At 44.5% G+C, this 25,418-nt stretch overlaps 1 protein-coding gene across 3 annotated transcripts in view; it reads left to right on the top strand.

Moving 5' to 3' along the window:
• PPM1B (protein phosphatase, Mg2+/Mn2+ dependent 1B) overlaps positions 1 to 25,418 on the top strand; it is a 187,626-nt gene that overhangs the window by 131,622 nt on the left and 30,586 nt on the right. The window contains exon 5 of one of the 3 annotated variants that reach the window (XM_078649682.1): positions 24,213 to 24,604. The exons of 1 other annotated variant lie outside the window; for it this stretch is intronic. In XM_078649682.1, coding sequence (XP_078505808.1) covers positions 24,213 to 24,467 — 255 coding nt within the window. In that variant the 3' untranslated portion in view covers positions 24,468 to 24,604. Of the gene's footprint in view, positions 1 to 24,212; positions 24,605 to 25,418 lie in introns of those variants that run through there. One more of the 3 variants, XM_078649680.1, reaches the window with a different exon arrangement.

Here is a 25,418-nt window from a genome sequence, read left to right as displayed (position 1 = left end):
AATCAATCCAAAATGTAATGTTACCTGCATCTAGCATACTCATCCATAAGGCTACACCTTGCTGCTATAAGCAGTATATCTTCAAAACAGACAACATGTGTCCCTATTCAGAATCCCACCTATCAAAGGTTTTATGGAGGGACTTAAAAGAATTATCCCTCCAAAGCATCCACCTTTTCCAGTCTGGAACTTAAACATAGTACTTACCAGACTCATGGGACCCCCCTTCGAACCACTTCATTCATGTGAACTACAATTCTTAACATGGAAGGTGGCATTTTTAATTGCTATTACCTCCCTCAGGCGAGTGAGTGAGCTACATGCACTAACCATTCAGGAACCTTTCAGGCAAATACACCACAATAAAGTTGTGCTTCATATAAACCCTACATTTATGCCAAAAGTTATATCCACTTTCCACATCAATCAGTCCATAGAATTGCCAGTTTTCTTTCAAAACCCGCAATCCGTGGCTGAAAGAGCTCTTCACACACTAGACGTAAAAAGAGCTCTGTTATATTACATTGACAGAACAAAATCCTTCAGAAAGACAAAGCAACTATTTGTTGCTTTTTCACCACAACATAAGGGTAATTCCATTTCCAAAGCAGGAATAGCCCGATGGATAGTTAAATGCATTCAAATAGGCTATCAAAAGGCAAAGCGCACTTTAACAGTTCCCCCAAAAGCGCACGTAAAATGGGGGCATCCATGGCTTTCCTAGGAAATATTCCCTTAGAAGACATATATATGTAGGGCAGTTACATGGTCTACCATACACACTTTCACGAAACAGTACTGAACGTGCAAGCTAAGCAACAAGCTGCTGTGGGCCAGGCTGTCCTTAAAACTCTTTTTCAAACCACTGCAGCTGATGCAGGCGACCACCGCTAGAGGAGAAACTGCTATACAGTCTATGCTAAGATATGAATTCAGCAGCCCACATGCCTCGAATGGCAAATGCTACTTACCAGTATGCATCTGTTCTTGGCATGTAGGGCTGCTGACATTCATAAACTCACCCTCCTCCCCGGTGCCTGTCACAGCTGCATGGTTATCTTCCTTACATACATTTACATGGTCATCTCTTACTTTCCTATACTCCATCTTTGCCACAATGGCGAAAAACAATCTGAAGATTGAAAAGATGCCCATGCGCACTGTAGTCCAGGGGAGGAGTCACCTATCCTGTGATACTTCGAAGACTCTTCCAAGACAACAAGGGGCAAACATCCGGACCCAACACTAGGCGGCGATCTATGCTAAGAAATGAATGTCTACCTACCCTCTTTCCCACAGGGCCACACCCCTCCTTTTCTTGTAAGAAATGAATGTCAGCAGCCCTACATGCCAAGAACAGATGCACACTGGTAAGTAGCATTTGCCTTATTGTCTGGTTAATTAAAACCAGTACAAGTCCATAAAAGAATAATTATAGCAGCAAGATTTGCAATTTAAACAGATTAAAAATAACATTTCATTAACTCCCATTCCTAAGAATAGCTACAATGAATCATATGTCAAAAATTATTATTCAAACCTTTAGTAAAATACGCGAAAACGATATCCCATAAAACATCCGTACATTGTACTGGCTATTGTCCATCGTTGTCGCATAGTGCCGTACAATGGTAAAGGGTTACAACCTTTCAGTGCAAAAACGGGTTACCAGATAATTCCCATGTGAGGGTCCCCCTTAAAAGGGGACTTTTTTGCTGCAGCGATGAAGCATACCGGTCAAGGGCGACGTAGTTTCTTCCCTGCCGCTTCCATAAATTGCACGAAATGGCATGCTAACTGAACGTCTTCCCCTCCGAGGCATGCCATCACTGCTTGTCTGCAGGTTCTTATTCTCTTACTTAAAGAAGGCTTCAATAACTGACGTCTTTCGACTTGTAGTTCTCTGCAAATACACAGAAGGTGCAATACACGTTCATTGGCTTTGTCGCATAAACGGCAAGTTGTCTGGCCCGGCAGTCGTTTCCAGGGAGGAAGATGCGGCAATACTGGTAGAATGCCCATTCGAAAGTGGAGGTTTTTTTCTTTCTTCCTCCTGTTGAAACCAACCACTAGGTAAGGCTGCGGAGAGGGCGTAATGTTACTTTGCACAATAAACCCTTCATGGGATCTTTCTGAGAATGCTGCCTTGTCTTCGACTAGGGATAGATTTTTCACTGGCTTGTTTACAATTTGTTTGAAGCTGTGATAAGACCCCGGGCCGCCCAAAGTTCATCCAACCCTAAACACACTTTTGATGCTGTCAGATAGCTCCTAGCTGCACAGTCTCTTTTGATATATTCCGTTCCATAGGCAGGAGTTCAAATATCCTGGTTTGACATTTTTGATCCTGTACCAGCTCTTGGCGTAAGATCCTTTGCAGGCTATTTCTTGGCGCTGTATGCCGAATTCCAGTCTTATCTGGACAGGCGAGAGGTACTTGGGTAAATTGAAAATTATTCTGGCCGCTCTTGAAACCGTGCTATCTAATATGGCCGCATCTCTTCCCCCTCATGCACCCGCTCCCATAAGGGATTGCCAGAATGAGCTTTGCTTGCAAACTTTTTAAAAAGGAGTAAGGTTTGGGCCAGTGATTTTATTCTTAATGGATCTCATTGCTGCAGCAATGGAGTTACCTCTTCTGTTATGACGTCTTTGTGTTGGTTGTAGGAGCCCCTGTTGTCCATTATCACTCCTAGATATTTGTATTGTTCAACTATTTCTATTATTGAGTTAGCCATGTGCCAGTGAAATTTGGAAGTTTCCTTTCTTGAGTGAATCCTCATTATCTTGTTTTTTTTTTTTTTTAAATAATGGTTAAATCCTTGTTTAGTGAATATCTGCTTGTTGTGTCTAGTAGGTGTTGAAGGCCGATAGGGGTTCGACTAACCAGCACGAGATCATCTGCGTACAACAAGTTCGAGAGTGGCAGCCCTTTAAGTTTTGCGTATGTGAGTTACGAGAGTCAAGTTCAGAGGACAAATCAGACATAAACAAATTAAGTGTCAGTGCCAGGACGCATCCAACAACAACAGTCTCCGGGACAGGAACTTCCCATTTCCTTGTTTAACTTGACGCCACGAGTTTGTGTGGAGAAGCATTAGCTGGTTTAGGAGAACGGGTGGTATTTTTTATCTTTGAGCTTGCACCAGAGTTTGCTCCTGTCAATTTTGTCGATACGCTGACGAATAATCAATGAAACACAAAATAGGATATTTTGCTGAATTCGTCCAGTCAATCAATAGGAACAGGGCAAGTATGTTTGTTGTTGTACCCATGCCCTTACAAAAGCCTGTTTGGTTGATGGGTACGATTTCTTTTTCGTCTGTCCAAGCAGTGCAATCGTCCAGGAGTAAACCGGCATAATATTTCGTTTCGATATCAATTAAAGCCACCAGCCTATAGCTGCTTGCTGAGTTCTTGTCCCCTTTTTTATGTATTGGGGATATGATTGACCCTCTCCATGAGTCCTGAATGATGAATCCTCTTGTAATTTGTGTGAACAAAGGTAACTGGTTGGAGGCCCAAAATTCTGGATCTTTATTGATTAGGCCTGGTGGGATCCCGTTGGGGCCCGGCAGACCCTCCCATTTGCCTTTGGCTATCCTTTCCAGGATCTGGTGGGTTGCAAACGGAAAATATTAGTTTCCTGATGAGACATTTTGATTAAATGTAGATGCGTCTGAGATGTTATGTAAGCTGAGCTCCTGATCAGAGTTGAAATGGTGAAACGGGTAAGAGGCCCAAGATGGAGATATTGGCTTTGTTACCATTTTTAATGTGTTGTAGAGCATTGTAAATGTTGTCCAGCGAAGGCCTATGGAAATAAGCAGGTGTGTATACTGCACGTTGAGGACCGACCTGCTTCAAATCGCTTGTGCATGTTCCTATAAAAACTGGACTCCCAAAATAAGACCAAAGCAGAATTCGCAACATGTTAATTGGGATGGTTTCCTGGCAGGCCTTTAATTGTGAAAATGCAATAGGGCTGGAGAGAACAGCGACAACAGCACAGTACATCTCATGGCAGGATATAAACCCCGAACTCTGACTTGCTCTGCCTCAGCCCAGTCAGCCTTTCAGAAGCAATGTCCTGTCCTGATTTACCTAGCCCCCCTTTATCCACCGTCAACTTTCACTGCGAAACAAAATGTGTTTTTGTACAGCAGCAGCACGCTAGAGGTCTGATACTGGTGTTCACGCCTTTCCTCATTTTAAAACTCTGGATAAAAGTGTAAGCGAGCCTGTGGCGCGAGAGACCTATATTTGGCCTTGGATGCCCCCAACCTGAGGTATGCCAGCACAGATCTAGAAAGCAAGAGAGGACAAGCGAAAACAATACCTGATATCAACAGAACTATATCTGAAGTCATAAGATCCCTGATCCATACTAGGCGCAATGCTCTTTCATTCATGGAAATCAAGTTCCATTGATGAACGCGGTCTGCTGAGACTGATACCCCCCGGCATGCTTGGCAATGCATACATGGGAGGCAGATTAAAATACAAAACTAGCATGGGATTCTCTTTCAAACCCCGGGAGTAAAGAGCGGGCATGCACTTTTATGGAAGTGGTTAACGGTGTGGGCATGGGCACAGGGAGATTAAGAGCGGCACAGCGGGCGCCGAAAGAAACTGTGTCGATGAATGTTTGTTAGCAGGGAAATGAGCAGAGACTTGCAAATGTAAACAAGTGCGGCTGCGAAAGTGAAAGCGACCGCGCTAATTTGACACATAATCCACAACAGATGGCACTAATGCGCGCTGCTGCTCACTCCCGCAAGCTGGATGCCGTGGGAGTAAACATTTACTGAAAAAGGTGGGACATGCACCCGCCTTTGGCCAATTGCATGCGTTCATTTTTGAAAGCCACACACAAAGGCCGATACAATGTGTGGAAAATCTAAAGCCACACACACAAATTTTCAGAAAGTCTGGTGTGATTCCAAGAGGCCCACACCTAGAGCAGCGCATACGCGCTGCGCAAGTCTTGACCTAAAAATAGGGGGACACACTTTACAGTTATCATGCCTCGCTCAAACTATTTTGCGTTAGGCAATACATCCCAAAATACAATTACTTGCAGAACACCTTTCAGGGACGGACAACAAATTTACCGACCTCAGCAGGATGCCGCAAGAAGTCCACAAGTTCGTACTCCAGCCCCAAGTTCTCCTCCCATACTTCCACAAATGGGGTTTCCACAGATAGATCTCTTTGCAACAGCTGAGAACTCAAAATGCCCAAACTTTGCCTTCAGGTTCCCACATCCTCTATCCAAAGGCTATACCCTATGGATGAATTGGTCAGGGATATTTGCTTATGCTTTTCCGCCTCTCCCTCTACTTCCATTTCTGGTTCGGAAACTCGGCCAAACATCCCTCACCCTTATTCTAGTGGCTCCCACATAGACTTGTTTACCACACTTCTAGAACCCACTAAGTCCACATCAGAAGCTTCACTTCACCGCAAACCTTCTTACTCAGAACCATGGAGAAATCAGACGTCTAAACCCCAGGGAGCTCAAGCTAGCTATTTTGCTCCTGACGTCCGTTTGGATACCTAAATTTGCTGATGAAAAAACACACTCTATTGCAGGGCTAGAGGGATGTTTAAAGACCAAGCCTAAGTATAATCCCCCACTGGAAACAACTAATCAACAACAAACTTAGGGGTCTAGTTAAAAATCCAATAGTGATCCTATGCTTTTGTAACCATGTCAGTAGTACAAGGGAACAATAACAGTGAAACTAACAAACCAAATCACAAAATGTGAAGCACCAGTAAACGTAAGTCACCCCTGGTTTAGGATTCCCATCAAAGGTCTTGTATGAATCAATATCATCATTTGGTAATCCTTATCGGGTATTGTGTCTCTTGATCATTGAGACCAGCATACCCAGATAGCCAGTTCGGGGTAGCGACCCACAATCACTCGGTACTACCACATGATGTTGATATGATGGGAAGTGCAGTGCAAAAAAGATAAGTGGTGATTAAAAAAGGATAGGGAGCTTAACCAAAACTAATTTTAATAAACGTTAGCCCCTTCCCCATTAAAAACAAGAACAGTGTAACATCGTCATCGCAGTCCACACAAATAGCTGCGAGGAGACCAACATGTTTCAGCCACCACGGGTTAATTCCTCAGGCTTTCGTCAGGGTCTCTGTTCTATGAATATGCTACTGCTTATAAGTGAATAATGTGTGAAAAAATTATACAAAAAAACACACAAGTGAAAACCAGTAAAGGATATAATGTTCCTTCAACTGTCAACTCCTCTCTTCGGCACCTGGTTGACTTAATACTGTATGTGGGGGACAAACGTACAAGTAAATCACAATCAGCTACAATGGTCCGTTAGGAAAAAATACATTGTTTCTCAAACTATGCAACTTCTTTACTCACCCAGAGTGTCCGGGGAGTGGACCTCACCTCTTCCTGGACCTGGACCTGGCTCAGGATATGTGAGACCCCGCTCTACAATAACAAAAACCGACTCCGTAAATACAAAAGACCCAGGGGGTAAATTTGCTGCCAGATTGTATGACAACTCTTAAAGAAGCAAGAAAGCCTACTGCTAGAGCATGCTGTGCAGCCAAATGAAAAAGGTTTATTTATTGTAATAACCAAACCATTGATATATTAGATGCTTCTATATAACAAATCATGTGTTTACTGCATCTACAAATTGCTTGGGTACACACCCACCTTGCGGCAGTAGTGGCAGATCTTCAAAACGGGCAACAGTTATTTCTATTAAAAGTACCAGTTGTTAAAGCCTTTATGGAAGGCATTAAAAGAGTAATACCACCAAAAGTGCCACCTACACCTGCATGGAACCTTAACATTCTAACAAGACGTATGGGTCCACCTTTTAAACCATTGCACAATTGTCTACTGCAATTTCTTTCTTGGAAAGTTGCTTTCTTGATTCTATCACTTAACTAAGACGTCTTAGAAAGCTTCAGGCACTAACTATAGAAGGACCATTTTTCCAGTCCATAAAGACAGAGTGGTTCTTCGAAATAACCTAAAGTTTCTTCCAAAAGTAGTCTCTGCTTTTCATATTAACCAATCGATTGAGTTACCTGTTTTTTTCTCTCAACCTGATTCAGTAGCAGAAAGAGCACTACGTACGTATGATGTCAAAAGAGTTTTACTGTATTATACTGATTATATTGATAGAACAAAAGATTTTCCAAAAACTGTTTATTGCTTCTTCTCCTAAAGGAAAACCCAGCTCTTAGTCTGGCATTTCGGGATGGATTGATAAATGTATTCAAACATGCTATATTAAAGCTAAAATAACTCTATACCTCCTAGAGCACATATTACTTGTAAAATAGGAGCATCTATGGCCGCCTTGAGTAACCTTCCTATAGCTGACCTTTGTAAAGCAGCTACATGGTCTCCACCACAGCCATTTACTAAACATTATTATGTGGCTGTATTAGCACGTCAACAAGCCAGTGTTAGTCAAGCAGGGCTAAAAACACTTACTCAAACAACTGCAATGCCCACTCGTTAGCCACCGCTTTTGGAGGATACTGCTACAGAGTCTATGTAAAGCACACATGCCTTGAACTGATTAGGTTACTTACTCTGTAGGCATCTGTTCATGGCATGGGTCCTCCCTCCTCCTAGAGCACCTATGGTTGTTGCTGTTCTTATTACTTGATTACACATGCATCTCTTACAACGCATACTTAATCCATTCTCACCCTCTTGCGGGAAAGCAATCTAACAGTGGAGCTGATGCCCATGTGCACTGTCATAGAAAGGAGCAGTCACCGTCCCTCGTAACTGGACAAAACTTTTTCTTCAAAGAAAAGCAACCTGCAAACATCCGGACCCGACACTAGATTGCAGGAGTATGGAAAGCATGTGAATCTACAGCTCAGCATACCAAGAACAGGTGCTTACAGGGTAAGTAACATAAGCCTTCTAGTAGCGAGTCATATTTAGGTATGAACAACTTACGTAAATATGGATTAAAATCTTCGACAAAAACAATGATTCAACACTCCAACATGTGCAAAGATTAGTATATTCTACAAGTACAAGCAAAGTGAAGAGAATCACATCAATTCGGCAGGTTCTTGTTTGTTTATTGAAAAAAATTCCTAAAAGCGACCGTAGCCTATGCGTTTCGCCCCTAAAGGTCTTATTCAGGGCTACAAATAAGTGAACAATGTATAGATTAAAACTTTGACAGATATATGATATTTACAGTTTAAAACAAGTGCTCATAATTAACCTACAAGGAGAAGAGTGAAAAAACACACAATCAATGTTTTCACAGTTCATCAAAAGGACAATATATATATACAAATATTTACATAAAAACTATATATATATTTTTTTTACCAAATTTTACGTAGTTGGAACCTGCTGAAAACCTTTACAGAAAAAGTGGAAAATTAACCACAAAAAATATTTATATTCAAACTGCATTCATATGGCATGGGGCAACAATCGGCTCATATAAGGAAGTTTCTCACATAATTATACACATGCAAGAGAGGCAAAAGGAAAAACAAAGGCGCTATAGAATACGTCAAAAAGGCTTACCAATAACAGTAGTCTATCTTAGTGTATTAAGATCCTTTTCTGGAGTTCAACTTGGTCCCTCACTCTAGCTAGGAGTGTCAGTTGGACCTAAATAAAGAAGGAAAAGTGACGGACGAAACATTGAAAATGCTCTTGTGTCCAACACAACTTACTCAAAAGAGGAATAGATAGTTAAAACATACCTCTTATTCCTTAAGTACACCAACAAAGTAAGTATCGCTTGTTGAGTGACTTCTTAGTGTACTATTCCAAATGATTCAGATCAGTGTAGACCTGTTTTTTTAGCCCATGTATATCTCTAAATCAAAAAGAATGGCATATAAGGCGAAGATTTTCCAGGCTCTTAAATAGTAGGCAAAGTATCAAAATGGACATACAGTTATTATTCTATTGGGGAAATGCATGTTAACAGCGATATGACCTTCCCCTCCTCAATCCTATGTAGTATAAATAGTAAGCAAGGTATCAAAATAGACACTGAGTTAAAGTGCAGTTATTCTATTGGGGAAATGTACCTTAACCACAATATAATCCCCCCCCCCCTTTCTTCAATGCTATATAGTATGGAACTTACTTGTTCTATATAAGAACCGCTCCTGCCGCCTAGCGGTTCTTATATAGAACAAGTAAGTTTCGGAGGGGAGGTCTCTTTCTTCTTTACTTGGATAACATAGCTTATGGGCTAATGGTACCCGTATTCCATAGGACTCTTAAACATGTTAGATGCTTTATTTTTACACATGTTCATGCGCTCCTCGCATGTGGGGGTATCGTGCTTCAAACTTTCAGGCTACCAGTTGCACCCTTTTTAATCGATTTATGGGTGTGTAAAACTCGTTGGGTACTTTATAAAATAAAAGGAGTCGGTCTCTGACGTAATATGTAGGCTTTGGGTTTGTGACATGTACCTAACTATCCTGCAGTCTAAACTAACTGGATATATTTTTCACATGCGCTTCGGACCTTTGGCCACGCTCCTAAATTTAAATATACTTTTTAGTCTGGCCGTTTTAACAAGTCTCTTGCTTCGGTTATGAAATGGGCATCCCAAATGTTCTTAGATTTCTAGAGCGAGTATCCTAACGTAAATGATTGGGTAAACGGCAAACTGACAATGACATTACCTGGGTTTTTCCATACTCTATAGGATTGAGGAGGGGGGGGTTATATTGTGGTTAACATACATTTCCCCAATAGAATAATAACTGCACTTTAACTCTGTGTCTATTTTGATACTTTGCTTACTATTTATACTACATAGGATTGAGGAGGAGAGGGTCATATCGCGGTTAACATGCATTTCCCCAATAGAATAATAACTGTACTTTAGCTCGATGTCCATTTTGATACTTTGCCTACTATTTATGAGCCTGAAAAATCTCCGCCTTATTTGCAATTCTTTTTGATTTAGAGATATACATAGGCTAAAAAACCCATGTCAACACGGATATGAATAATTTGGAATAGTCCACTAAGAAGTCACTCAACAAGCGATATTTACTTTGTTGGTGTACTTAAGGTATAAGAGGTATGTTTTAACTATCTATTCCTCTTTTGAGTAGGTTGTGTTGGACTCAAGCGCATTTGCAATGTTTCGTCCGTCACTTTTCCTTCTTTACTTAGGTCCAACTGGCACTCCTAGCTTGAGTGTGGGACCAAATTGAACTCTAGAAAAGGATCTTAATGAACTAAGATAGACTACTGTTAATGGTAAGCCATTTTGACGTATTATATAGTGCCTTTGTTTTTCCTTTTGCCTCTGTTGTATGTGTATAATTTTGTAAAATGTCCTTACATGAGCTGACTGATTGTTGCCCCATGCCATATGGATGCAGTTTGAATATAAATATTTTTTGTGGTTAATTTCCCCCTTTTTAGGTCTCTGCCTGATCCAGCGCATGCGCTGGGCTGGCCGAGACATTTAGTGGATGCTTTGGAAAGTGCAACTTTCCCAGCGACCAGCTTACTATCACGCGCCCAAGAGCGCGCATGCGCGTAATAGCAAGATGGTGGCCGGTAAGGTAGCTCTAGCGGTGACGCGCGTGCGCACCACTCGCGTTTATTTTTAATTTATTTCATTGCACGGCTTTACTTTTACGGCTGCGCGGCCTATTCCTGTTTTTTTCCGATGTTGGACTGTTCTTTTGCTCTTGTGCAGTCTTAGGTCAACAAAAAGGTTTTGGTCTTATTTTTCTCGCAGCAATGGCTTGAAGCTCTTGGTCGTGAGTCAGCGGTTCTCAAGTAACTCAGCAGATTCACCAACTTCAGTTTTGCCCCCAATCCTCACCCTGGAGATCCACTCCTTGTGAAACAATTGTGCCAGCAACCGTGTTCACAAGGAGTGCGACGGGCAGAAGGTCGAATGTGAGGCGGGCGCTCTGTGCCTGGCTGCGAGCTGGTTGTTGGGTGTGCCATGTAGGCATAGTCTCACCTGCTCTTGTGGCCGGTTGAGACGGAGATCTGCAGCCAGGCAGAGGCAGACAAACCTTGTGAGATCACAGCGCAGCTCCGGCGAGGAATGGGGGAAACAGAACGGGTGCTTCTGCTGTCACTGGTGACTTGTATTCATTTGACACCCGCCTGCCTGCATGGCAGTTCGCAGCTTTCCCTAATGGAATCCAGCTGACGCAGGGGGTTAGTATTAGCATTGCACCTATACAAACAATCTACTAGGCAGACGTGTAAGAAATAGGGTACATGAAGTGCACAACGCAAGTTTGTCGTCTATGCTGATTTATTCGAGTATCGGGTATAAGGGAGCATCGAGGAAACAAAGGCTATCTGCAATCTTTTACCAGCCCACCGAATGCTCATATCAACCTTCCTTGTGTCCATCACCAACCCTCCATGCGTCCATCACTGACACCAAACCCTACACATTCTAGTTTTACCATACCAACATCCACGGTCCAAACACTCGCATCATACCCCCAACGTACACTTACCAACTACCCAGACAACAACCGAACAAAGCAACACAACCTACACACAATACAAACAAACCATCCACAAGTTGAATACTTCAACACATTTGGCATAACATCATTTTGGAACTTAGCAGGAACCAAACAATTTCTACCTCGTGTTCCACCTGGCAAGCCTTGTAATTTTCTTTACCTAGATCATAACATTACTGTCATCATCCAGAAACGTACTTGAAGACGCACTTGTACTTGGGGGAAAAAGGTCCCGTTCTCACTTAAACGCAGAAACTCAATTGAATGTCCACACTATTCAACCTTATACTACTGCTCCTTTCAGAACCACAGTAACTCTAACTGTAGCAGACTATACTGAGTAAGTTATACCCAGGCCTTCTGGATATTTAATCCTTACCAAATCCCATACAGCGGGCTTGGACAGCAAATAAACTTCCTATTGTCCATGTGTTGACCAATTCTCATATTGTACTCTTCAAATATCGCCTTACATTCACACATACCTCTGTTTAATACCTACCCAAGCTTCCCATTTTCACCTTCAAACACCATGGTACTAAATGTGACCCTGGCTTCCGCCCCCTTAGCAATGGTGATTGGCCAGGTTTCGAGCTAAGTGTTGTTCTATACGCCAATAACTAGGCCTGCAGCAACTTTGCCCAACTCATGCCTCTCAAAAGGGGAACAGAGAATCTCAACTCCAGATGTAGGAAACAATCTGGGAAATACTGTCATTCCGGCATGTTTCAAGCATTGGCATAGCCAATAGGTCTCGCCTTTGTGACCTTATAAGTATTTAGTTATGCAGCACAATACCCTTACTGCAGCAACATTAACTGTTGCATGGTTAAACACTTATAAGGTCCCAAAGGGGAGACCTATTGGCTATGCCAATGCTTGTTCTGTAAAGGTTTTCAGCAGTTTCTAACTGTAAAATTTCGTAAAAGACCAAAAATAATGTGTTTATGTAAATATTTGTATATATTACCCTTTGGTGAATTGTGAAGACATTGTGTGTTTTTTCACTCTTCTCCTTGTGGGTTAATTATTAGCACTTGTTTCCAACCGTAAATAGCTTATATGTCTGTCAAAGTTTTAATGTATACATTGTACACTTTGTAGCCCTGAAGTCCTTTTGGGTTGAAATGCGCTTGTTACGGTCGCTTTTAAGAATGTTTTTCAAAAAAGAAACAAGAACCTTCTGGATTGATGTGCTTCTCTTCACTTTGCTTGTACTTGTAGAATATACTAATCTTTGCACATATTTGAGTGCTGAATCATTGTTTTTGTCGTAAATTTATAGGATCTATATCCTTGGAGGTTTAAGGGTTATTGACTCTCTGATTCTTTCCACCCTTATATATTGTAAAATATCACAATTTTAAACATTTAGATAGGTGCGTTTGCAGTTACCACATACCCCTTGTTTTGAGTCTATTATAGATAAAAACCTTGCCTCCGTTGTAGAAAACACTCTTTCACAGAGCCCTAGTGTGGTACTGTAAGTTGGCAGTCAAAGGGGTTGCACTGCATGGTGTTGAGCCTGTTGTCCAGTAGATAAAATAAAAATCTAGTTCCCTAAACCTCAAAAAGTACATCCAGGGTGGGTGATAGCAATTCCACATTCCTGTAAGGATGCATTTACTTTTTTTCTTCAGTTCATTTTGTATTGAATGTCACAGTATTTCAATAGCTGCTACTTTAAACCTCCTGCTACACAGGCTCATGTGATGTCAACAACCATAACATCAGATTACCTAATTGCATTTATCATTTTAGCAACTGTTACTTTTGAAGCCTGGACTCCTTGCTTAGAGCACAAACAATCCCTTCTCACAATTTCTAGTCATCTTTGCACTGTGCTTACAGGTCTTTGCGCAGTCTGAATTTGATCAAACTTAATCAATTTGGAACTTGTGACCTTTTCCAGCAGCCAGGAGTTTATTCTCCACTTGGCTCCTTGACCTGCTTCTAGTCTGTTCTGTGTCACCTGATTGGCTTAGGGTTTTCCTGAGTGTTTGGGTTCGCAGTACTCGATCTTGTACTTATCCATTCAATTTCCTTTCATGGTGGACATTAAAGGAACTTCTTAGTCAGCATGGTGGCATTTTAATCTTGGCTCCACAAGAGTCGCAAGACTTGCTCACCAGAAATATGGTGAAAGTTTAGTTCTTTGTGGACAGGCCACAATGCTTGATGTGCTATGTGAATGTCCTCCCCGCCATGGATATCTTTACTTACTTTGTGGTATTTGCTCCAAGGCTTGTATGGCGTAATGATACAGAAAATGTCATAGCTTCTGCTCACTCATGGAATCGTCCACATTGTTGTTTGTTATTACTGAAGTATATCACTTCAAGATCCAAGGTGCCTTCATGTCTTATTCTATAGACTCGCACACCAAGGAATCCCATATCCCAAAAAATACAGGTGTCTCTTTTGTGGTGTCTCAGTGTTGCACAAAAACTCAATTTCAGTTGAACAAATAACTTTAAGGTCAAGCATCGGACCAGAGGACCAGTACAAGCAAGTAAATACAATGGGGAACACCTTAAGAGTCTGGATACGAGGACATGCCAAAGTCCATTCCTGAATACTTGTGCTGTGTCTTCTCCCTCTGTTTGGCTTTTATTTGGTGAAAATGTCCCACACATCTGATGCTGAGAAGCACCATCCAACGGTGAACACATTTCTCACTAATTGGATCCACTGCCATTAATGATCTTTCCAGTTCAACCTGTGCAGCAGTAACGCAGAACAATGGTTGTATTTGTCTCCTGAGGAGGATAAGCATTGCACTGTTGTGTATTGAACATGTTCAACAGCCAAATTGAACTTTTACTGGTTGTTCAATGCACTAGCCTTTCCAGGTTCAAGGGACAATTTTTCTTAAATAAAAAACCTCCCGTCTTACCTCTTTCATAATGCTTACCAACAAAGAATTTCAAAAGATCAGCAAACCTAAGCAACCCTGCTGGAAGACTAACAGCCTGCTCCTGCAAAACTGTTCAAAAACATCCTCATGAATGTGCTAGATCATTGACTAGCTATATATTAAATAATTAGATTGGGGATCTTTCCCACCAGCTGGAAAGGCAACCTACTTCAAATTGTCATTAAAAAGAATCTTGATGCATCTATCCCTGCCTATTGCTGGCGCCAATATCAAATTGCCCGTTCCCGGGTAAGCTTATTGAAAGGGGGATTTCTCTATCCTTGTTGAAGTTAACTTTTGGATCAACAATATGAATTCCAGCCTGGTAGAGTTACGCAGTCTGCATTAACCATCTGTGATGACTTAAAACGAACCCTGGACAAATATAATCCTCCTGCACTGCTACTGCGGGACTTACCAACAGCTGTTGATCCGCTTAATCTTCAAACACAACAACACAGACTCATACTTGGCACATGCATGAAAGTAATACATTTGTAACCTGCTAAGCAGCATGGACATTCAACCAAAATATGGTTTGCTGCATCTTGGAAGACTTGCACTCATCTAATCTGGACTGGCGCCAAAACATGCTAATTGCCCTACAAAAGAAACTAAGCAACTATGGGTTAGCACAGATGACTGTAAGCAGTGCAGGCTGCATATTAAACACAGCAGTCCAGTGTACTGTCCCGGCAGTCTAAGTCATAGCAGGGCTCCTGTTATCCTACTTTATACCATACATAAACAAATATTCCATCTCTGCCAACATCATACTTCCAAACAATCAGTAGCTGGAGAGATCTGCCACATTGGTAAACTGTAATATAGACATACCAAAGGTCCTAACTGTTCAGTTATTGGGGTCAATCTCAAGACAACTCATTATCAGAATTTTATATAGGCTAGCCTTAACAAAGATCACCCAGGCAGATTTGTAAATCCTTATTTTCTCCTAGCCCTTTGTCTCTTTCCTGCTTCTGACCCATGAGATCTTCGTGTATCGAAGCTACAATGACAGTGGGTGTAAATGTTCTGAACTGATAACCTAAACAGTCCTCATGGGACAGGAGGTGCAGAGCTGCCATAACTGCCAGCATAGTTTGTGCATTAACTCACATCTCCTATTCCAGCACACTACTTAGCAGTGCATTCCAAGACAGAATATGGATACTTATCATACACAACACCGAAGCGTTTATATTTAGGCTCCCAACTAAACAATACTCTTACACTGAATTAATAAATTGGAATGGAACTCAAATACTCAAATAGAGATGGTGAACTGGCTAAGGAAAGAAATATTGTAACAAATACAGATGGGGGCAGCAATTTGTACAAGAAATTCAGATGGTGCCATTGTGGAGAAAATCAAGAAAACATTAAATGGACAAGACCTAAAGAACAATTCACAAAGGGCGCCAACATTTGTAATTTTGCAACAGGGTGATATGATTGAGGGTTTTATAATAATAAGGTGCAAGGAAACGTACTAGTGAACAAACGATTTATTGCAAGCAATGCACCAAGTACGTTTTTCAAGGAATTGAGAAAAAAATGTAGAAAGTCTTGTTGAAAAACTGAAGATGACATTATGAAACTACAAGAATGTAAGGTGATGGAAGGCCAACAAACATTGAAACAACAATGTGGAATGATCATGGGCATCAAGTCAAAGAGCTCAATTTTTGCTTTAACATTGTCTGGATTTGTCAAACTGTTCTAAAGTTAATAGCAAATGTTCCCCCATTGTCCCTATCCCCTTTAACAGATCGGCATGAAATTGAAAGCACATGCAGTCAGTTAAACGTACTGTTTGCTATATTTTGTCCATATCTGCCAAACACAAAAATTCTGAATCAATAACTGACTGGACAGCTCTGTAATGAACTCACTAAAGCTCACTCTAGACTTTTTTGTATAGTAAACATCTGAAAGCCTAATGTACAGAATTACACCAAACCAAGTACACTCTTTGAGGAATGTTCTACTTTGATTCCAGGTTTGGTGTAATTCCAATCTGAAAGAGACACGTTAGTATTAGATTCCTTACCTTAGAATATCCCCAGGCGTCAGACTGGATCCGGAAATTTTTGCGTAGCAGTACCCTTGCGCGTCGTCTGCGGCTCCGCGTCCGTCGTCGGCGTCGTGGGCGCGGTGATGACGTCGTCGGAGTACTTAGACGCCGCCTCCGCGTGCTGACGTCAGTTCTTCTTTTTTCCGCGCCAGCAAGCGCAGATCTGGAAAAAGCAGTAACCCTAGTCATTTTTTGACTAACTTTTTTGATCATTTTTGATTGCTTTTCGAAGTCTCTCGACTCCGACCGGTGCCGTAGGGATGCCCGGCCTCAAGCACTGTGACGATTGCGACCGTCTGTCGGTCACGGATCCTCACCGCGTGTGTTTGTCTTGTTTGGGCGTCGAACACGACGACAAGGCCTGCTCCGACTGCCGGGCCCTCTCCTCGAAAGCCAGGCGGGAGCGGTCCCGTAGGCGCCTCGAAATCCGGCAGTCGGTCCCGCGCCGTGAGAGGTCCCGATCCCATGGGAGGTCGAGGGACAGGTCGCGGGCTCGGAGCCACCACAGCTCCGAGAGTAGGCCGCACTCCTCCGGGTCGAAGTCGTCGTCAGGTAAGAGGCACAAGAAGTCCAAGAGGCGTCATCGCTCTGCGGACTCCCCCCCCCCCCCCGATGCTCGCGCGATGCGGCCGGGGGTTCGGGTGACACCGCCCACGTGGCTCCGACTGAGTCGCAGGCGCCGCGTCCAGCCCCACACCCTCCGGTCTCTGGGCTCAACGCGACGCCGGAGGAGATCGAGCGCTTCCTCATGGCCGTGAGGAAACGCTCTCCTCCGACGGGCTCCGCGGCGCCTCCGGGCCCAGCGGACCCGTCTGGGGGCCCTAGCGGGTCGGCGGCTCCGGCCCGACGCCGTCGGGTGCTTCGGCCGCCGAGGGGTCCAGTTGTTCCGACGCCGCCGGCGCCTTCGGGCCCGGCGCCGCAGGATGCTGCTGGTCCTCCTTCGGGATCTGGTTCCTCCCCGGCGTCGGACCCTCAGGTGTCGCCTCCGGCGCCGTCCTCGGGCGGCGCCGGCTCCGGTCCTACCTTCGTTCCTGTTCAGCTGTCGGGACGGCCCCGCTGGGCGCCGCTCCAGACGTCGTTTGGTGAATTTCACTTTTATGAACAGGCCCCATTGGTTGAGAACCCTGAATTTCAGGAGATGGGTGATGAAGAGGACTGGGAGGGGTCTGAAGACCCTCTGACCAGAGAGTGTCAGTCTCGTGAGGACTGGACAGGAGACCTGGGGGAGGCCAGTGGCCTGGACACCTCTCCAGACACTGGTTTTGTCTCTCCTCCTACCGTGGCTTCGGAGGAGGGGGCAACATATAGTGTGGTGCTGATGAGGGCTGCCAAGGCCTTGGGCCTTGAGCTCCCCGTCGCGGCTGTGAGGACTAACCTCCTCACTGAGGTCCTTAAACCGCAGTCAAGCTCGGCCGAGCCTCTGCTGCCCTTTAATGAGGCCTTGACCGACGTTCTTCTGGGCACTTGGTCCAAGCCCGCTACGGGTTCGCCCGTAGATAGGAACGTGGCCAGACGCCACCGCCCAGCCCCGGGCGACCCATGTTTCCTGTCCTCCCACCCTACCCCCGAGAGCCTGGTCATCCAGGCCTCCAATTCCCAGACCGCATTCCCGTCTGCCCCGCCGAACAGGGAGTCCAAGAGGTATGACCAGTATGGGAAGATCATCTTCTCATCCCTTAGTCTAGGCCTGCGGTCTTCCAACACCACCTGCCTCTTGGGACGTTACACCCACTCTGTGTGGGATAAGGTTGCGGAAGTGCTGCCAGAGTGTCCGTTGGAGGTACGGGCCAAACTCGGCCAAGCCCTTGTGGAGGGCCGGGATGCAGCCAAGTATTCCATCAGGTGTGGGCTGGATACCACCGACTCGCTAGGTAGAGCGATGGCAACGACGGTGGCGGTCAGACGCCACGCCTGGCTGAGGTCCGCCAACTTCTCGGCAGATGTCCAGTGCACACTCATAGACATGCCGTTCGATGGCCGTCGCCTCTTTGGCGACAAGGCAGACCATGCGCTTGAGCGCTTTAAGGACTCCAGGGCTACGGCCAGGTCCTTGGGCCTCTCGGGCCAGCGCCAGCAATCGGCTGCCTTTCACTCCTTTCGTGGCCACGGAAGGGGTGCGCCCACACGCGCCGCCAGCCACGCTCCGCAGGGCAATACCCAACGCGGTGGCGGCCGTGGGAACCGCCGTCCGGGCGGTCGGGGGCAGCCGCGAGGTCAGTCCACACCTTCCCCCGCAGCATCCGCCTCAAAACCCTCCTAGCCTGTGCTTTCGGGCCCATGTGACGCCAGTGGGGGGCAGGGTTCGCCATCACCACCTCCACTGGCGCACTGTCACGTCGGACAGGTGGGTGCTGCAAATCGTCCGAAGGGGCTACTCCCTCCCCTTCGAGGCGACTCCAGCCATGCCACCGCAGAACCACCGTGTATCGGGGGATCATTTGCGACTTCTGCAGGAGGAAGTTACTGCCCTCTTGGCCAAGGGGGCCATCGAGCGCGTTCCTGGGCCAGAAGTAGGGTGTGGTTGCTACTCCCACTACTTTCTGGTACCCAAGAAGGGCAAAGGGGGCCTACGCCCTATCTTGGACCTAAGGAACGTCAACGGCTTCCTCCGGAAGGAGAAGTTCAAGATGCTGACACTGGCTCAGGTCCTGGCTGCCCTGGACCCAGGAGACTGGATGGTAGCGTTGGACTTGCAGGACGCTTACTTTCATATCCCCGTCCTGCCTGCCCACCGGCGCTACCTGCGGTTCATGGTTGGCCACGAGCACTTTCAATTTACCGTGCTCCCCTTCGGCCTTACCAGCGCCCCACGGGTGTTCACAAAGGTGATGGCGGTGGTCGCAGCTCATCTGCGCAGGTTAGGGGTTTCAGTCTTCCCCTACCTCGACGACTGGTTGTTGAAGGCGGGCTCGCCCCAGACAGTCGTCAGACGACGGCAGACCTCCTGCACCAGCTGGGGTTCTCCATCAATGTGCCGAAGTCACACCTGTGCCCCTCTCAGAAGCTCCTCTTCATCGGAGCGGTTCTGTTGTACGCCTTTCCGCCTATACCACTTCTGCCCAGAGTGCTGAAGAAGATCAAGCGCGACCGGGCCCAAGTCATCCTTGTGGCTCCGGACTGGGCGAGAAGGTACTGGTATCCAGAGCTACTCAGTCTGTCAGTCGATCCCCCGGTTTGTCTGCCTCTTCAGGAGGACCTTCTGTCGCAGCAGCAGGGGACGGTCCTCCACCCGAACCTGTCCAGTCTCCACCTCCATGCTTGGAGATTGAGCGGCGACCGTTGAGGCCATTTGACTTGCCTCCTGAAGTTTGTAACATCATTCTGGCAGCCAGGCGTCCCTCCACAAAGTCGGTATACGCCTGCAGGTGGAACAGATTTGTGGCATGGTGCACAGCAAAGGCTGTGGATCCCCTCAATGCCCCTCTTTCTGAGGTCCTTCTCTTCCTTCTTTCTCTTGCCCAGCAGGGCTCTGCTCTGGGCACTATCAAGGGCTACCTTTCTGCCCTTTCAGCCTTTCTCAGGCTGCCTGATCAACCTTCTTTATTCAAGTCCCCTATTGTTAACAGATTTCTTAAGGGCATCACACACACGTTTCCTCCCGTTCCGTTTGTGATGCCTCAGTGGGACTTGAACCTGGTTCTTACATTTCTGATGTGCGCTCCCTTTGAGCCACTTCACAACTGTCCTCTTCGCCTTCTGACTTTGAAGACTGCTTTCCTGGTTGCCATCACCTCTGCCAGGAGAGTGAGTGAGCTCCAGGCCCTTTCTTGTACTCCATCTTTCCTTTCTGTCCATCCGGACAAAGTGGTGCTGCGTACCAAACCTTCTTTCCTGCCCAAGGTTGTCACGGCCTTCCACATCGGGCAGTCTATCACCTTGCCAACCTTCTTCCCGCCACCGCACCCCTCGAAAGAGAAAGAGTGGCTCCACCGTCTGGACCCAAAACGTGCGCTCTCATTCTACTTGGATCGCACACGCCAGTTCCGGGTGGATGACCAACTCTTTGTTGGTTACGTGGGCGCGAAATAGGGGAAAGCGGTGCACAAGAGGACCATCTCCCGGTGGATCATCTTGTGTATGCAGGCATGCTACTCCTTGGCTAGGAAGGAGCCCCCTGTTGGATTACGGGCTCATTCCACCCGAGCCACGGCGACTACAACTGCCCTGGGCCGGGGTGTGCCCTTACAGGATATCTGTCAGGCAGCTACGGGGGCATCGCTGCACACGTTTGCAAGACACTACTGCCTGGACAGCCAAGTCCGGAGGGATGGCTTCTTTGGCCGTTCCGTCCTCCAGGACTTTCTGCTGTGATTATTGGTTCGCAGACCCACCACCGGGCTTGGTATTGCTGGGGTATCTATTCTAAGGTAAGGAATCTAATACTAACGCGTCTCTTTCAGATGCACAAGTTACTACTTGTGTAACGATATATCTGTAAGAGACATTAGTTAGTATTAGATTCCTTACCGACCCACCCATCCTTCCCGTTCTGCGAACCAATATCTAGGGTTAGGGTTGCCCCCTTTCAGGGCCCTATTTTCAATGGCACTAGTGTTGGTTTTTAACATGGCTCTGCGTTTCTGGTGCGGAAAAGCTGTGGTTAAGAACTGACCTCAGCACGCGGAGGCGGCGTCTAAGTACTCCGACGACGCCGACGACGGACGCGGAGCCGCAGACGACGCCTACCGACGTGCAAGGGTACTGCTACGCAAAAATTTCCGGATCCAGTCTGACGCCTGGGGATATTCTAAGGTAAGGAATCTAATACTAACTAATGTCTCTTACAGATATATCATTACACAAGTAGTAACTTGTGCTTCAGCAGTTCCTGCTGCAGCAAAAACAATTTTTCTTCTAATTTAATATGGATAATAATGTTCTTATTTTTTTTAACACCCTCCCTTTTAATGTCGTGCCTACCAGATAGCACAAGCTCTCTGTCCTGCGAAAATACGTATTGTCCACTTAAAGTGAGCTTACCGCCTGTTGCTTATCATTGGTTGTCTTTGTCACTCATTTACTTGCTTTCAGTTTGTTAGCCTGTGAGGACTTTCCTTCTACTTGTGTGCCCCTCCCCGGGAGCAAATCCTTATTACTTGTCCTTCCACTGCCTACTTTGCAGGCACAGTTTTTTTTCTTTTTAGTTAAGCACTTTGTGATACTGCATGTGTTTTCCAGCTGTCTACTTCATGTACTTTTCTTCCCCTTTACCCTTCGGCACTCCATGTTGCTCTTACTTGTCCTTCTCCCTGCCCCCTCGTTGTTGGGTTAGCCCTCGTGTGCTACTCCCACCCACCCCCTCACATTGCGACCTCAATTGTATGCTTCTCCCTCGAGTGTTCCTTGCCACCAGCACTTCTCCTGTTGCTGCCCCATCCTCATACCTACCCTCCTCCCATTGCTGTCCTACCCTCACTCCTCCCCTGGTTGCCCCACCCCTACCCGCTTCCCATTGCTTTTCTACCCTCCCAGTCACTCCCATTTATACCCCCTGCCACCACCAGCAGTCTGTTTTTGCAGAGAGCTGGCCTGTGTGCCTTGCAAGTGCTTTTGCATTAATTTTTGTTTTTTAATTAAATTACTAATCCAATAACACAATAGAGTGGGCACCCACAAAATGACAGAGCTGGATCATCGAGCCTTTTTTGTTTTATCTTTAACCCTTTACCTATACTGCAGAGTATCATGCCGATGATGTACATACAGCATGGCTTGAAGGCATTGGCAAAGACGAGACCTTTTGACTTTGCCAATGTTTGTTTTCCCCTCCTCGTGGATGCCTTGCCATGAAATGTGGTATGCAGAAACGTAGCCAGAAGCGCTATTTGTTTAGTGTGTTTTGTGCAGATGTATTAAGCAGTATTAGGCAAAGCCTCATGGTTTTTAATAGAAAATTAGACCCTATGTAAAAGTAATATACAAAATCTATGCATGCAGCAGAATGTATTACGTGAATACCATTAATGGTTATAGAGAGAGGCCGTGACTGCAAGAGGAAAAGCCGCGAGTGGTTAACGATGCCAGTTCCTTCCCTAAATTTGGAAATACATGGCATAATGCTCTCAGTGGATCTGCCTGTACAATTTGTGATAGTTTTTCCATGTGCAGAATTTATCAACGGATAAACCGAGCATAACTGGTTAAGTCAGTTTTTAAAATTTCAAACGTCTGCCCCTAGTTTGGAAAGTGATTCTTAAATTTAATGGAAGCTAAGGTATTGTAGGAGTGTTTTCCTAAGTCAGTTGAGTGGCACTAAAGTGTTAACATTATAAATTACGTTATCTTTGTAGTAATTAGTGAATCTGTATTTTACTACACTCGTTCTTAGTAACAAGCAATTGGACATGTTAATTCGTGTTGAGACCAGTAGAAGTGTATCTGTTTGTTACGTATGTATAATATGCAGTTTATCATTAAGTGTGGTTTCAGTTGTGTTAAACATTTTTATTTTATCTGAAGCCATGCACGGGTGGCTTTAAACTTTATAGTATTATAACATCGAATTAAAGGGTCCATCGGAGTGTTACCCGATGGTTTTTCTTTGAAATGATTGTAACATGGAATCCATCAGCCAGGCAGCTGTAAAACGTATTTAGTTACGTATGCTGGGTTCTCATAATAACATGGCACTGTGGTAATAACAGGAACATGTGGCCTTTGTGCTGTACCAATAAACGTACATTTACTATTAATTTGTAATAGTGTAGCATACTCTGAACATCTCAAAAGCATGGAATTTGACTATTTTTATGTTTTCAATCAAAGTGTGATTGTTAGTATTTAACGTGTTTTTGGGCTTGGCTCATTTTCACAGTAATGTCATATGTTTCTATCGTGTAAATAAAGATGTCCAGAGTGTTTTGTGTATGGGAAGTGGCATTGGCTGGAGAGGCAAAGGTATAAAATATTGTAATGATTTTTAATGAGCGGCCACTGTCTCAGCCAAAGCAACTAATGTATTCATTCTGGGCCGTGGCTGACCTATGGCCAGATCTTTCGCCCTGCATCCTCCCAACCAACCCAGCTGCATATTCTCTTTGGCTGTGCACAGTGGACTCTGGGAGGAAGCCTGGACACCATCCTCTTTAACCTGCTACACATAGTCTATAGTTGAGGCTACAGGCTCTCCACCCAACCAGCTGCGCGTTTTTAGGCCGTGGACAGTGGCTTGTGCCCACAGGATTTTAAATATGGCCTGGTTATGTGCTCCCCCACATGTCCACAGTGTTCTGTGGGTTTAAGGGTTTATTTATTTTTAATTTACCAGGTTACGTCAGTGTAAAGAAACTAAGTTATAGTAAGGGATCTATGAACAGAGTAGCTTAATGTCTTTAGTTTTGTACAAATCTTCATGCAAAAGCCTTCAGTGATGTCGCTGTAGGTCATATCCTGATCTTTTCACAGTCTAGAAATAGCATGATAAACTTTGTGTATCTTTGGTATTTTAAGTCTGAGTTTTTTTATCGCCATGTATGACCAAGTTGTTTGAGGATAGTTTTTCATAACTCAGCTAAGTCTTTCAATGCACTAGGAGATTGCATACTTGTTTACATTTGCCAGTGTGTATTAAGCCGTTTTGAGCTTTTAAAATTGTACATGATATTTTAATGCAGTGATCTTTGAAGTTTGTTAATCTTTGTCAAGCTATCAAAGTGCATTTACTTACACCGGGGTCTTCAATCTCAAAAGGACCCAAGCGGAGCAGAGAAAAATGGAGTGCGAGGGACACTTTTGGAAGCTCTCAGAGAACTGAGAGTTAATCATAGGGGAAACTACCGTCAACTTCTGGAAGAGATGCTGACTAGTTACAGGCTAGCTAAAGTACAGGGACACGAAAGTACTGGTGGACCAACTGCTGCTGCGCCACTCAATTCAGCTGGCACTTCAACGGCAGGCAGTGATGCTGAATCGAAAAGTCATCTTGCTGAGAAAGAGTTGAACTAAGGACTCCGATACTCGTTAAATAAGTGACATGTTTTTTTACTGCATTTTGAGTTCGTTTTTTTTTTTTTTACATCTGCTCATTATAGTGATATTTTAAATGCTTAGTTTACATTTTTTGCCACAAATTACTACCTAGCAAAGAAAGAATAACGATTTTAAATACTTTTGAAATGTTGTTAATTTGTTTAAAACCATTAACCCCTTTAGAGCTTGTAAACAAACCTCCCCAGTGCTGCGCTGTCCATTATCCAGTGCTGAACTGGACGTCCAACGGTCGTGCGCAGCACTGGGGAGGTAGTGGCCGTGACGACCGTTGGCCGACGGCAGCAATTAAGGGGTTAACGAAAACATTCCTGTTGCAATAATAATCATGACTTTTTACAGTAGCTGGAATGTTAAATTCTTACATAGCATGATGTGTGACTTAATGCACGTTGGTTTTTTTAAGTATCTCTTTTTCACTCTATTTTAATGAACTGGCAAGTTAACATTTCCATATCATAAAGGATATGCACTCGGATGTGTTAAACTGTATCTATATTAAACAAAAGCCAATATTTCTGTTGTGAAAATTGATAAATGGGGAAACCCTGCGAAGATGTTTTGTTCTAGTAACAATTTTCTCTATACTATACTTGTAAATCTTCAAGTAAGTGTTCAGATTGAGTTTTAAATTGCTTAAACCATACATTTAACCAGGTTTATTATCAATAGACATCATGCTTATTGTATTGATGTGATAACTGTTAGCTTGATTGTGCCATTTACTTGTGTTCGAGAACTTTTTTGCTAACTATTTTTCGGTTAATACTTTGTAAGTTACATTAAGTGGGTCGAGTAATGACTATTCTGTAAGCTAGCAAGATTTTATCTGTACCTATTCAATCCTAGGAATCTTATCTAAGACGTGCACAAGTGATGTCATGCATCCACTGAGTGTCATGTTCGAAG

Source organism: Lissotriton helveticus, chromosome 6 (assembly GCF_964261635.1).
Source record: "Lissotriton helveticus chromosome 6, aLisHel1.1, whole genome shotgun sequence".
NCBI lineage: Eukaryota > Metazoa > Chordata > Amphibia > Caudata > Salamandridae > Lissotriton > Lissotriton helveticus.
Note: the sequence above shows the minus strand (reverse complement) of the source record. Positions and strands in the feature narration are given on the sequence as shown.